The sequence below is a fragment of the Trichechus manatus genome, unplaced genomic scaffold (assembly GCF_000243295.1).
Source record: "Trichechus manatus latirostris isolate Lorelei unplaced genomic scaffold, TriManLat1.0 scaffold00208, whole genome shotgun sequence".
Taxonomy (NCBI): Eukaryota; Metazoa; Chordata; class Mammalia; order Sirenia; family Trichechidae; genus Trichechus; species Trichechus manatus.
This window is the reverse complement of record NW_004444144.1, coordinates 27,307-39,312: the sequence shown is the minus strand read 5'-3', so window position 1 is coordinate 39,312 and position 12,006 is coordinate 27,307. Positions and strand designations below refer to the sequence as shown.

The following is a 12,006-nucleotide window of genomic DNA, read 5'->3' as shown; positions in this document are numbered from 1 at the left end:
AGGGATTGGTCCCTCCTGATAACATGTCCAAAGTATGGGAGACAAAGTCTCACCATCCTCACTTCTAAGGAGCATTCTGGCTGTACTTTTTCCAAAACAGATTTGTCCATTCTTCTGGCAATCCATGGTATATTCAGTATTCTTCACCAACAGTATAATTCAAAGGCATCAATTCTTCTTGGGTCTTCCTTATTTATTCTCCAGCTTTCACATGCATATGAGGCTATTGAAAATATCATGGCTTGGGTCAGATGCATCCTCAAAGTGGTATCTATGCTTTTTAACACTTTAAAATATTCTCAGAATAATATTTTTAAATACATTAAGTTCATAGACACCTTGAATTCTACTCATGGATCTCTTGAAGGTTCAAGAACTGGGGTTCTACCCTCCAAGTATTTGAAAGTAGATGTTGCCACATTTGACAACGATGCATTAGGGGCCATTTTTCCACCTTTTCCATCTCCCGTGTTCTAAAGGGGAAGGTTCTCCTTTCTTCCCATCCAGGAACTTCTGGGGACACAGGGAGTGCTGCCATTGAGAGTGTCCAAGAGGCAAAGAACGTGGACATCATTGTTTTGCTGCTGAAGGGTCACTGCTCAAAGATCCAGGAGCTCCAGATGACACCAGTGCTGAAGGAGAATGTCCACGTGTTTGAAGGTGGGTGCCAGGCAGAAGTTCAGGGACAGCGGGGCCCTGCCTTGATTGGCTCCGTTTTGAGAGATGGGCTGGGATGAAACCGGACCACTGACTGACTGACTACATACCTTCCTTCTTCCTCTCACCCTCCTTTCCTTCATCAGTCGTATTTGAGGTTGGCATATGCCTTAGCTTAGCACTGGTAGGCTCCTGGTACACAGTCTCATGAACAACTGGAGGTGACAGGTGCATAAACCAATACTGATCATGTGACATACAAGTGCAGGTTTAAAAGCATACCCCAAAAAGTGCCTCCTCCACACAGGTTAAACCTACCAGTGTTATGTATGTAGGCAGCCACCGAGCACCATAATCTGAGCTAACTGACTTGGGTTTTGTCCTAGCGGACTGAAATTTAGAGGGCACCAACACATTAAATAATTATTTTAGGAGAACATGTCGTTACATGTCGACAGCTCATGCCTTCCTTTATAGAATAGAAACAAACTTTGTGCTTGATTAGCAGGTCTAAGTATACATATATATACTGGTTTGGTTTCAAGGAGGATGTGTGTTAGTTCAGAAACTATCAGTGAATGAGCGTTTTCCCTTAGACTGGTGATCTCAGGTAGAAGGGATGGACCATCTGGATTGTTGTATGCTGGGCACTGATATGGGTTTATAAAGTCATTAATTTCCGTATAAGTTGCATACTTGATTCTTTTTTTGTTTATTGTACTTTCGATGAAGGTTTACAGAACAAACTATCTTCTCGTTAAACCATTAGTATACATATTGTTTTGTCACACTGATTACTGTCTTGGTCATCTAGTGCTGCTATAACAGAAATACCACAAGTGGATGGCTTTAACAAACAGAAGTTTATTCTCTCACAGTCTAGTAGGCTAGAAGTTCAAATTCAGGGAATCAGCTCCAGGGGAAGGCTTTCCCTCTCTGTTGGCTCTGGAGGAAGGTCCTTGTCATTAGTCTTCTCTTGCACTAGGAGCTTCTCTGCACAGGGACCCCAGGTCCAAAGGACATGCTCTGCTCTCGGTGCTGCTTTCTTGGCGGTATGAGGTCCCCAACTCTCTACTTGGTTCCCTTTCCTTTTATCTCTTGTAAGATAAAGGGCCGTCCAGGCCATACCCCGGGGAAACTCCCTTTACATTGGATCAGGGATGTGTCCTTAGTAAGGGTGTCACAATCCCACTCTAATCCTCTTTAACACAATCTAATCTTGCCTCATTAACTACAGGCAGAGATTAGGATTTACAATACATAGGAAAATTACAGTCACAAAATGGAGGACAACTACACAATACTGGAAATCATGGCCTAACAAAGTTGACACAGTTACCAACCCCACGACATGTCAACACTCTCCCTTCTCAACCTTGGTTTCCCTATTGCCGACTTTCCTGTCCCCTCCTGCCTTCTAGTCCTTGCCCCTGGGCTGGTTTGCCGCTTTAGTCTCGTTTTGTTTTATGAGCCTGTCTGATCTTAGGCTGAAGTGTGAACTTCAGGAGAGACTTCATTAGTGAGCTAAAAGGGTGTCTAGGGGCCATACTCTCGGGGTGCATACTTGATTCTTGTTGTTGTTATTAGGTGCCATCGAGTCGGTTCCGACTCATAGTGACCTCATGTACACAAAGCAAAACATTGCCTAGTCCTGCACCATCTTCACAATTGTTGCTCTGTTTGAGACCCTTCTTGAACCCACTGTGTCAATCCATCTCGTTGAGGGTCTTCCTCTTTTTTGCTGACCCTCTACTTTACCAAACATAATGTCCTTCTCCAGGGACTGTTCCTTCCTGATAACATGTCCAAAGTATTTGAGACCAAGTGTTGCCATCCTCCCTTCTAAGGAGCATTCTGGCTGTAATTCTTCCAAGACAGATTTGTTCGTTCTTCTGGTGGGCCATGGTATATTCGGTATTCTTCCAGACCGTAATTCAAAGGCAGCAATTCTTCTATGGTCTTCCTTATTCATTGTCCAGCTTCACACGCGTATGAGGTGGCTGAAAATATCTTGGCTCGGGTCAGATGCACCTCAGTCCTCAAAGTGACATCTTTGCTTTTTAACACTTTAAAGAGGTCTTTTGAAGCAAATTTGCCCAATGTAATATATTGTTTGATTTCCTGAATGCTGCTTCCATGGGCATTGATTGTGGATCCAAGTAAAATGAAATCCTTGACAACTACAATCTTTTCTCCGTTTATCAGGTTGTTGCTTATTGGTCCAGTTGTGAGGATTTTTTTTTTTTTTTTTAATGTTAAGGTGGAATCCACACTGAAGGCTGTAGTCTTTGATCTTCATCAGTAAGTTCTTCAAGTCCTCTTCAATTTCAGTAAGCAAGGTTGTATCATGTGCATATCACAGGTTGCTAATGAGTCTTCCTCCAATCCTGATGACCCATTCTTCTTCATGTAGTCCAGCTTCTCAAATTATTAGCTCAGCATACAGATTGAATAAGTATGGTGAAAGACTACAACCCTGACGCACACTTTTCCTGATTTTAAACTATGCAGTATCCCCTTGTTCTGTTCAAACGACTGCCTCTTGGTCTATGCACAGGTTCCACGTGAGCACAATTAAATGTTCTGGAATTCCCATTCTTAGCAGTGTTATCCGTAATTTGTTATGATCCACACAGTTGAATGCCTTTGCATAGTCAAGAAAACACAGGTAAACATCTTTATGGTATTCTCTGCTTTTAGCCAAGATCCATCTGACATCAGCAATGATATCTCTGGTTCCATGTCCTCTTCTGAATCCAGCTTGAATTTCTGGAAGTTCCCTGTCGATGTACTGCTGCAACCACTTTCGAATGATCTTCAGCAAAATTTTACTTGCGTGTGATATTAATGATATTGTTCGATAATTTCACGTTTTGTTGGATCAACTTTCTTTGGAATGGGCATACATATGGATCTCATCAAGTCAGTTGGCCAGGTAGCTGTCTTTCAAATTTCTTGGCATAGATGAGTGAGTGCTTCCAGCATTGCATTCATTTGTTGAAACATCTCAACTGGTATTCTGTCAGTTCCTGGAGCTTTGTTTCGCCAATGACTACAGGGCAGCTTGGACTTTTTCCTTCAGTGCCATCAGTTCTTGATCATATGCTACCTCCTGAAGTGGCTGAACGACAATCATTTTTTTTGGTACAGTGACTCTGTGTATTCCTTCCACCTTCTTTTGACACTTCCTGCATCATTCAATATTTTGCCCATAGAATCTTTCAGTATTACAACTTGAGGCTTGAATTTTTTCTTCAGTTCTTTTAGCTTGAGAAATGCTGAGCATGTTTTTCTTCCCTTTTGGTTTTCAAACTCCAGGTCTTTGTGCATGTCATTATAATACTTTACTTTGTCTTCTCGAGCGGCTCTTTAAAATCTTTTGTTCAGCTCTTTTACTCCATCATTTCTTCCTTTCGCCTTAACTACTCTGCATTCACGGGAAAGTTTCATAGTCTCTTCTGACATCTATTTTGGTCTTTCCTTTGTTTTTAATAACCTTTTGCTTTCTTCATGTATAATGTCCTTGATGTCATCCCACAACTCGTCTGGTCTTTGGTCATTAGTGTTCAATGCGTCAAATCTGTTCTTGAGATGGTCTCTAAATTCAGGTGGGGTATACTCAAGGTCATACTTTTGTTCTCGTGGACTTGTTTTAACTTTCTTCAGCTTCAACTTGAACTTGCATATGAGCAATTGATGGTCTGTTCCACAGTTGACCCCTGGTCTTGTTCTAGCTGATGATATTGAGCTTCTCCATCATCTCTTTCCACAGATTTAGTCGATTTGATTCCTGTGTATTCCATCTTGCGAGGTCTATGTGTATAGTCACTGTTTATATTGTTGAAAAAAGGTATTTGCAATGAATATGTCGTTGGTCTTGCAAAATTCTGTCATGTGATCTCTGGTGTCATTTCTATCACCAAGGTCATCTTTCCAACTACAGATCCTTCTTTGTTTCCAGCTTTTGCACTCCAATTACCAGTAATTATCAATGTATCTCAATTGTATATTTGATCAATTTCAGACTGCAGAAGTTGGTAAAAATCTTCAATTTCTTCATCTTTGGCATTAGTGGTTGGTGAGTAAATTTGAATAGTCATATTAACTGGTCTTCCTTGTAGGTGTATGGATATTATCCCATCACTGACAGCGTCATACTTCAGGATAGATCTTGAAATGTTTTTGACGACGAATGATGATAATTCTTCCTAAGTGCAGTATAATCAGCAATCACTAGGTATTTATTGATTATGTTATTTTGGAGGCTTTTGGCAGAAATAACAGAAAATCCAACTTAGCCCAGCTTAAACAACAAGAACCTTTTCAGCTTACATAACTGGAAGTCCAGAAGTGGAGTGGGCTCCAGATGGGTTGATTCAGTGACTCAAAAATGCCTCAGGGACCCAGTTTCTTTCCATTCTCTGCTCTGCCTTCCCCAATCCTAAGTTCCTTCCTCTTATGGTCATATGATGCTTACTCAAGGTAACCAGGTCTCTGTCTTCCTGTGGCTCTCTCTTAAAAGCAGTAAAGCAGTGATTATTTTTTCTAGAACCCCAGCAAACATCCCCTCATGTCTCATTGGCCTGAATTTAGCGATGACTCCACAAGAACGCTAGACACTCATTGGCTTGGTCCTGAGTTCCTGAACAGGAGCTGGCCAAAGGAATGGGATCACTGCGACTGGCTTAGGCCATTTAGGGTTCATTTGTGGGGCTAGGGTCAGTCCTCCAACATCACTGCCACTGCACAGTGGTGATGCTGGAATGGATAATAACCTTAATGCCTACTTAATCCCCCAATAAATCCCATTTCCAACTCCTCCAAGATTGGTTCAAATGGGGAAATAGATCCAGTTATCAGATAAGGGATCATTATTGGATTGATTGCTGGTTGAGTAGGATTGGGGAATACAACTTGGACCAGTCAGTGGCCAAATGACTTTCTTAATAATTCTCCCATAAATTAAACTGACATGCACCCCCAGCTTCAGGAGGAGAAGTTCTGCCCATGTGAGCTTACCCACCACATAAGGACAGAGAGCAGAATAGCCACCTTGTGATCTGCATGAGGGAAGGAGGGCAGGCCACATGGGAATAGTGACTATCTCCATCTTAACCCCCGATAGAGGACTGTGGGATAAAGGATCAGCCTCTCACCATCTCACAATCAGATAAACCATCCCTCCTCCTTCCCAGAAGAGTAGGGAAAATGGGCATGGAACACAAAGAGGAATTGTTTTCCTAGTATTTCCAGAAGGTTGACATTTTATATCTTATTTTCCATAATGGTGTAAGCAATGGGGAAGGTTCCCACTGCATTTTCTGCTGTCTCTAAGCGAGGCTAGCTATTCAGGGGCACACCAGTATGACACAGGCTTCTATCCTTGAGGAGCTCAAGAGAGTCCAGAAAGCAAGGCCAAGACAGGGGAAAGAAAAGACACCAAGGGGATCGAAGGTCCCAGCAGGATGGGCTCAGCGGGGAGGACTTTCTGGGGAAGTGCTGACCACTCATGATAGCTGCCCTCTCCCCTTGCCCCCAACAGTGGAGGGAAACAGCGATGAGCTTGATGAGCCGATCAAGGCTGTGTTTGCCGATGTGGATTTTGTCAAGGAGCACAGTTTGATGAGCCTTAACTCAATCAACTGGTCCCGCGTCCTTGTGCAGACGGCCCACCACTTCTTTGCCTACTTCCGGTGTGCACCATCCATGGACACGGATCCCCTGCCCCCTGTGGAGGTGGTTGTACCAACTGGGGCTGCCGGTAACCTTGCAGGTAAGGAGAGCCCAGGGCTGAAATGGACTTTCAAGAGAAGCACCTGTGACCCAGTCCTTCCAGCTGCCCTTAGGCTGCAACTGTGAGGAGAAAGGTGGAGTCCTCCTTCTGAAGGTAGTGGGAAACTGTGTAGAATAAGCTCCCAGAAAACTCTTCCCTAACTTCCTGAAATTCCTGGGGGACATCCCAGGCTCTTGCTGCAGGTAGAGGATGAGGAGGTAACCCCAGTGTGTCAGTGGCCTGGCCTGCTTTCCTTATCTGCTCGGCAGAGTGTGGAGGGATGAGGTCAGGGTCCAGCTGCTGTGCCAAGCTGGCAGTGCCCTCCTCTGCTGACTCACACTTAATGCTCAGCCTTGGCCAGCTGCCTGATGTGAGGATGAGTGGCTGGAGTGGCACAGTCTGATCCCACTCCTGGTGACATTGGATTCCGCGGTGAGGTGGAACGAGTCTGCACTGAGGGCTCCACCCAGTCCTGCCATTTACTAACTGAATAGCTGTTGGGTTGGACTCAGCTCCTCATCTGTATGAGGGAGGCTGGACTGCTTGTCATATCTCTCAGGATTGCTGGGGGAGTCAATACGATTCTCCATGTGTACGTGAACTTTGTAAGGGTTAAGTGCTGTGCAACTACACGGCATTAAAGCAATATTCTTTAACAATAATTAACATTTACTAAGTGCTGACTCTGTGTCATGCAAGGCCCCTGGGTGGAGCAAATGGTTCGCCCTTGTCTACTAACCAAAAGGCTGGTGGTTCCAACCCACCGACTGGTGCCACGGAAGGAAGTCCCTAGCAATGTGCTCCTGTAAAGATTACAGCCAAGAAAACCCTATGGAGCATAGTTCTACTCTGTGACACATGGGGTCACCATGAGTCAGACTTGACTCAGTAACAGTGGGAGAATGTATCATGTACCGTTCTAAGTGCTTTTCAGGTATTAACTGATTTAATCCTCACATTTAATCCATTCAGCCTCTTAATGGGCATTACTGTTTGATAGTTTGGTTCATGGCATTGCTTCTGATGGTCTGGGTGAGACCATGAAAGCATCTGGGTAGTTAGGAAGCTCCCGCACATTTTCCTCTAACAGAGTGATGGAAAGAAGCGTGGGCTGGGAGTTAGGCAGGGAAGGACCAGCCTTGTTCACCACTCCAGGGTGCCCACAGTGCCCCTGTTCACATTGTCCTTCAGTGAGTGGTGCTGCCTGCAGTCGTGCAGCCTGCGGCCCTCTGCATCCAGCACCAACCACAGCGCCTGGCACAAAATAAACCCACGACCATGGTCTCAGGGAACATCTAGCTCAGTTGCGTAACATAGCTTATAATGAAAACGTTCTACATTCTACTTTGGTGAGTAGTGTCTGGGGAGTGTTTGGTGAGTTAAAAGCCTGTGAGCAGCCATCTAAGATACTCCACTGGTCTCACCCCTTCGGGAGCAAGGGAGAATGAAGAAAACAAGATACAAGCGAAAGATTAGTCCAAAGGACTAATGGACCACAACTACCACAGCCTCCACCAGACTGAGTCTAGTACAACTGGATGGTGCTCGGCTACCACCACTGACTGCTCTGACCAGAATCACAACAGAGGATCCCGGACAGAGCTAGAGAAAAATGTAGAACAAAATTCTAACTCACAAAAAAAGACCAGCATCACTGGCCTGACAGAGACTGGAGAAAGCCCGAGAGTATGGTCCCCAGATACCCTTTTAGCTCAGTAATGAAGTCACTCCTGAGGTTCACCCTTCAGCCAAAGATTAGACAGGCCCATGAAACAAAATGAGACTAAAGGAGCACACCAGCCAGGCAGGAGGGGACAGGAAAGCCATTAATAGGGAGCCCAAGGTCAAGAGGGGAGAGCGTTGACATGTGGGGTTATTAGCCAGTGTCATAAAACAATATGTGTACTAACTGTTTAATGAGAAAATAGTTTGTTCTGTAAACCTTCATCTAAAGTACAATAAAAAACAAGAAAATAAAATAAACCCACAATGACCGTTTGCTGAGGATGTTCCTGTCCTCCCCATTCTGTCAGGAACCAGCTATTTGACCTTGAGCCCTGGGCCTTCCTGAGCCTCCATTTCTCCTCCATCATACAGGGATATGATGAGGTTTTTATAAGGATCAAATGCAGTAAGAACTGTCAAAGAGTTTTGCAAAATTAAGAGTGATACTGGGGTAGCCTAGGAGCCCTGGTGGTGCAGTGGTTAAAGTGATCAACTGGTAACTGAAAGGTTGGCGGTTCGAAACCACCAGTGGCTCCACGGGAGAAAGATGTGGCAATCTGCTTCCATAGAGATTTACAGCCTTGGAAACCCGATGGGATCACTGAGTCAGAATCAACTCGATTGCAGTGGGCTTGGTTTTTTTGATTGGGGTGGCCTAATTATCCTGAACTCCACTTAACTATTCACCAAAGAGAAACCATCCTAAACTGCATTACTTTTGGGCTCTGCATCTCTCAGGGTGAGGAAATGCTTGTTTGTTCCATGCAGACAACAGCTGCTATTTGGGTGGGCTGAGGGGCATTGCTCTGCCCACCCTCAGTGCCTCAGACGCAGTCTGAAGCCGCTGGTTCTAGGAGGTATAAGAGCATGTGCTCTGGACTTAGACAGACGTAGTTAGAGTCCTTACTCTGCCACTTAGCAGGCTTGGGGTGGGCCGTTTGAAGCTCTTGGAATCTCCACTTCCTTTTCTGCAGTGGGCTGTTTTAAGGTAGTGGGTACTATGTCAGTACCTAGCAGGGGACCATGGAGGCGGTGGTTCAATGGTAAAATTCTCGCTTTCCATGCGGGAGACCCAGGAATTGGGTTAGGTTCCTGGCCAGTCCACATCATGCGCAGCCACCACCCATCTGTCAGTGGATGCTGAACAGATTTCAGCAAAGCTTCCAGACTAAGATGGGCTAGGAAGAAAGGCCTGGCAATCTACTTCTGAAAATCAGCCAATGAAAAACAACAGTCCGATCTGCAGCGGTTTGATCATGGGGATGGTGCAGGACCGGGCAGCATTTTGTTCAGTTGTATGTGGGGTTGCATGAGTCAGGGGCCGACTCGATGGCAGCTACCTACTGCGATGACAGCAGGGTCCCCAATGGCACGTAGAATAGTCTCAGGGCACAGTAATACATTCCTCCTCTTCCTCATCCTTCTTCTCTCTCTCAACAGCTTTAATGAGATATGTTCACATAACCATGCAAGTCACCCATTTAAAGTATACAGTTCAGTGGTTTCACAGAAATGTGCAACTATCACAACAATCAATTCAGAACATTTTCATCATCCCAGAAGGAAACCCCATACCTATTAAGTCACTCCCCGTTTTTCCCCAACTCCCCAGCTCTAGGCAATCACGAATCTACTTTTTGTCTCTATAGATTTGCCTATTCTAGACATTTCATATACATGAAATCATATATGGCTTTTTGTGCTTGCTTTCTTTCATGGTCCATCCATTTTTTAGCACGTCAGTACTTCATTCCTTTTTATTGCTGAATAACATTCCCTTGTATAGATAGACAACATTTTGTTTATTCATTCATCTGTTGATGGGCATTGGGTTGTTTCCAAGTTTGGGCTGTTACAAATAATGCTACTATGAACATTTGTTTAAGTTTTTGTGTGGACAAATGTGTTCATTTCTCTTAGGTGTATACCTGCGAGTGGGATTGCCGTGTCATATAGACACTCTAACTTTTCGAGTGAGGAACTGCCAAACTGTTTCCAACATGGCTGCACCATTTTACATTCCCACCAGCAATGTACAAGGCTTCCAGTTTCTCTACATCCTCACCAACACTTGTTATTGTCAGTCTTTTTGATTAATGCCATCTTAGTGGGTATGAAGTGCTATCTCATTGTGGTTTTGATTTGCATTTCCCTAATGACTCATGATGTCAAGCATCTTTTCATGTGACTTTTGGCCATACGTATATCTTTTTTAGAGTATTCAGACCCTTTGACCATTTTTAAATTGAGTTACTTGTCTTTCTATTGTTGAGTTGTAAGAGTTCTTTATATATTCTAGGCACAAGTCCTTTATTACACATATGATCTGTAGATATTTTCTCGCATACTGTGGGTTATTTTTTTACTTTCTTTATAGTGTCCTTTGGAGCACAAAAGCTTCAAAAAGCACAAAAGTTTTAAAATTTTGATGAAGTCCAATTTATCTATATATTTTATTGTTGCTTGTGCTTTTGGTGCCGTATCTAAGAAACCACTGTCCTCCTCTTCTCTTGTCTCTAGCTGGGTGCATTGCTCAGAAGATGGGCCTGCCCATCCACCTGGTCGCCACCGTGAACCACAATGACATCATCCACAGGACCATCCAGCAGGGGGACTTCTCTCTGTCCAAGGCCGTCAAACCAACTTTGGCATCAGCTATGGACATCCAGGTGGGCCTGTGGGGAGGTGTGCAGGTCTGGCCCGGATGTTGTCGGGTGGGGCTAGACAAGGGTTGAGATCAGTGTGGCTGCAGAACCTTGCCTTTCTGCCCAGGTGCCCTACAACATGGAGAGGATCTTCTGGCTGCTCTCCGGCTCTGACAGCCAGGTGACAAGGGCCCTCATGGAGCACTTTGAAAGAACCCAAACTCTGAGTCTGCCCAGGGAACTGCACAGCAAGGTCAGTCACCGTGCGTACCATGGGGAGACCAGGCTTGGTGTTTGGAAGTCTGTTCAGGGGAAGGGCCGCCTGTTTCTCCAGCACCTGCTGTGAGCTGGGCACTTTCACAGTCACTGTATGTGGATTAGTTTATTGAATGAAGAGAGGCAGGAGAGAGCATTGGCTTAAAGTCAGACGGGGCTCAGTTCCGAGCCAGCTGTGAGACCTTGGGCAAGTGTCTTAAACTCTTATGCCTCAATCTATAAAATGGAGACAAGAATGTCTACCTCATAGGGTTGTTTTGAAATTTAAGTCACATAATACACATGAAGTACTTTGCGTACTGCCTGGCAATGCAGGACTCCATACATTGCTGTTGTTTTTGTTGTTAGGTGTTATCGAGTCAGTTCCAGCTCATAGCGACACTATGCACAACAGAACAAAATACTGCCCGGTCCTGCGCCATCCTCACAATCATTGTTATACTGGAGCCCATTGTTGCAGCCACTGTATCAATCCATCTCATTGAGGGTCTTCCTCTTTTTCACTGACCCTCTACTTTACCAAGCATGATGTCCTTCTCCAGGGACTAGTCCCTCCTGATAGCATGTCCAAATATGTGAGACGTGGTCTCGCCATCCTTGCTTCTAAGGAGCATTCTGGTTGTACTTCCTCCATGACAGACTTGTTCGTTCTTTTGGCAGTTCATGGTATATTCAATATTCTTTGCCAACGCCACAATTCAAAGGCGAAAATTCTTCGTTGGTCTTCCTTATTCATTGTCCAGCTTTTGCATGCAGATAAGGCAACTGAAAGCACCATGGCCTGGGTCAGGCACACCTTAGTCTTCAAGGTGACGTCTTTGCTTTTCAACACTTTAAAGAGGTCTTTTGCAGCAGACCTGCCCAATGCAGTGCGTCTTTTGATTTCTTGACTGCTGCTTCCATGGGTGTTGATTGTGGATCCAAGGAAAA

The 12,006-nt window shown here is 44.6% G+C and overlaps 1 protein-coding gene across 1 annotated transcript in view; it reads left to right on the top strand.

The window, feature by feature from the left end:
* THNSL2 (threonine synthase like 2) overlaps nucleotides 1–11,053 on the top strand; it is a gene marked incomplete at its 3' end in the record, with an annotated part of 14,090 nt that extends 3,037 nt beyond the window's left edge. The window contains exons 2-5 of the mRNA XM_004388250.1: nucleotides 508–660; nucleotides 6,200–6,430; nucleotides 10,676–10,824; nucleotides 10,928–11,053. Of these exons, the coding sequence (XP_004388307.1) occupies nucleotides 508–660; nucleotides 6,200–6,430; nucleotides 10,676–10,824; nucleotides 10,928–11,053 (659 nt within the window). The remainder of the gene's footprint in view (nucleotides 1–507; nucleotides 661–6,199; nucleotides 6,431–10,675; nucleotides 10,825–10,927) is intronic.
* Nucleotides 11,054–12,006: the final 953 nt, after the last annotated feature.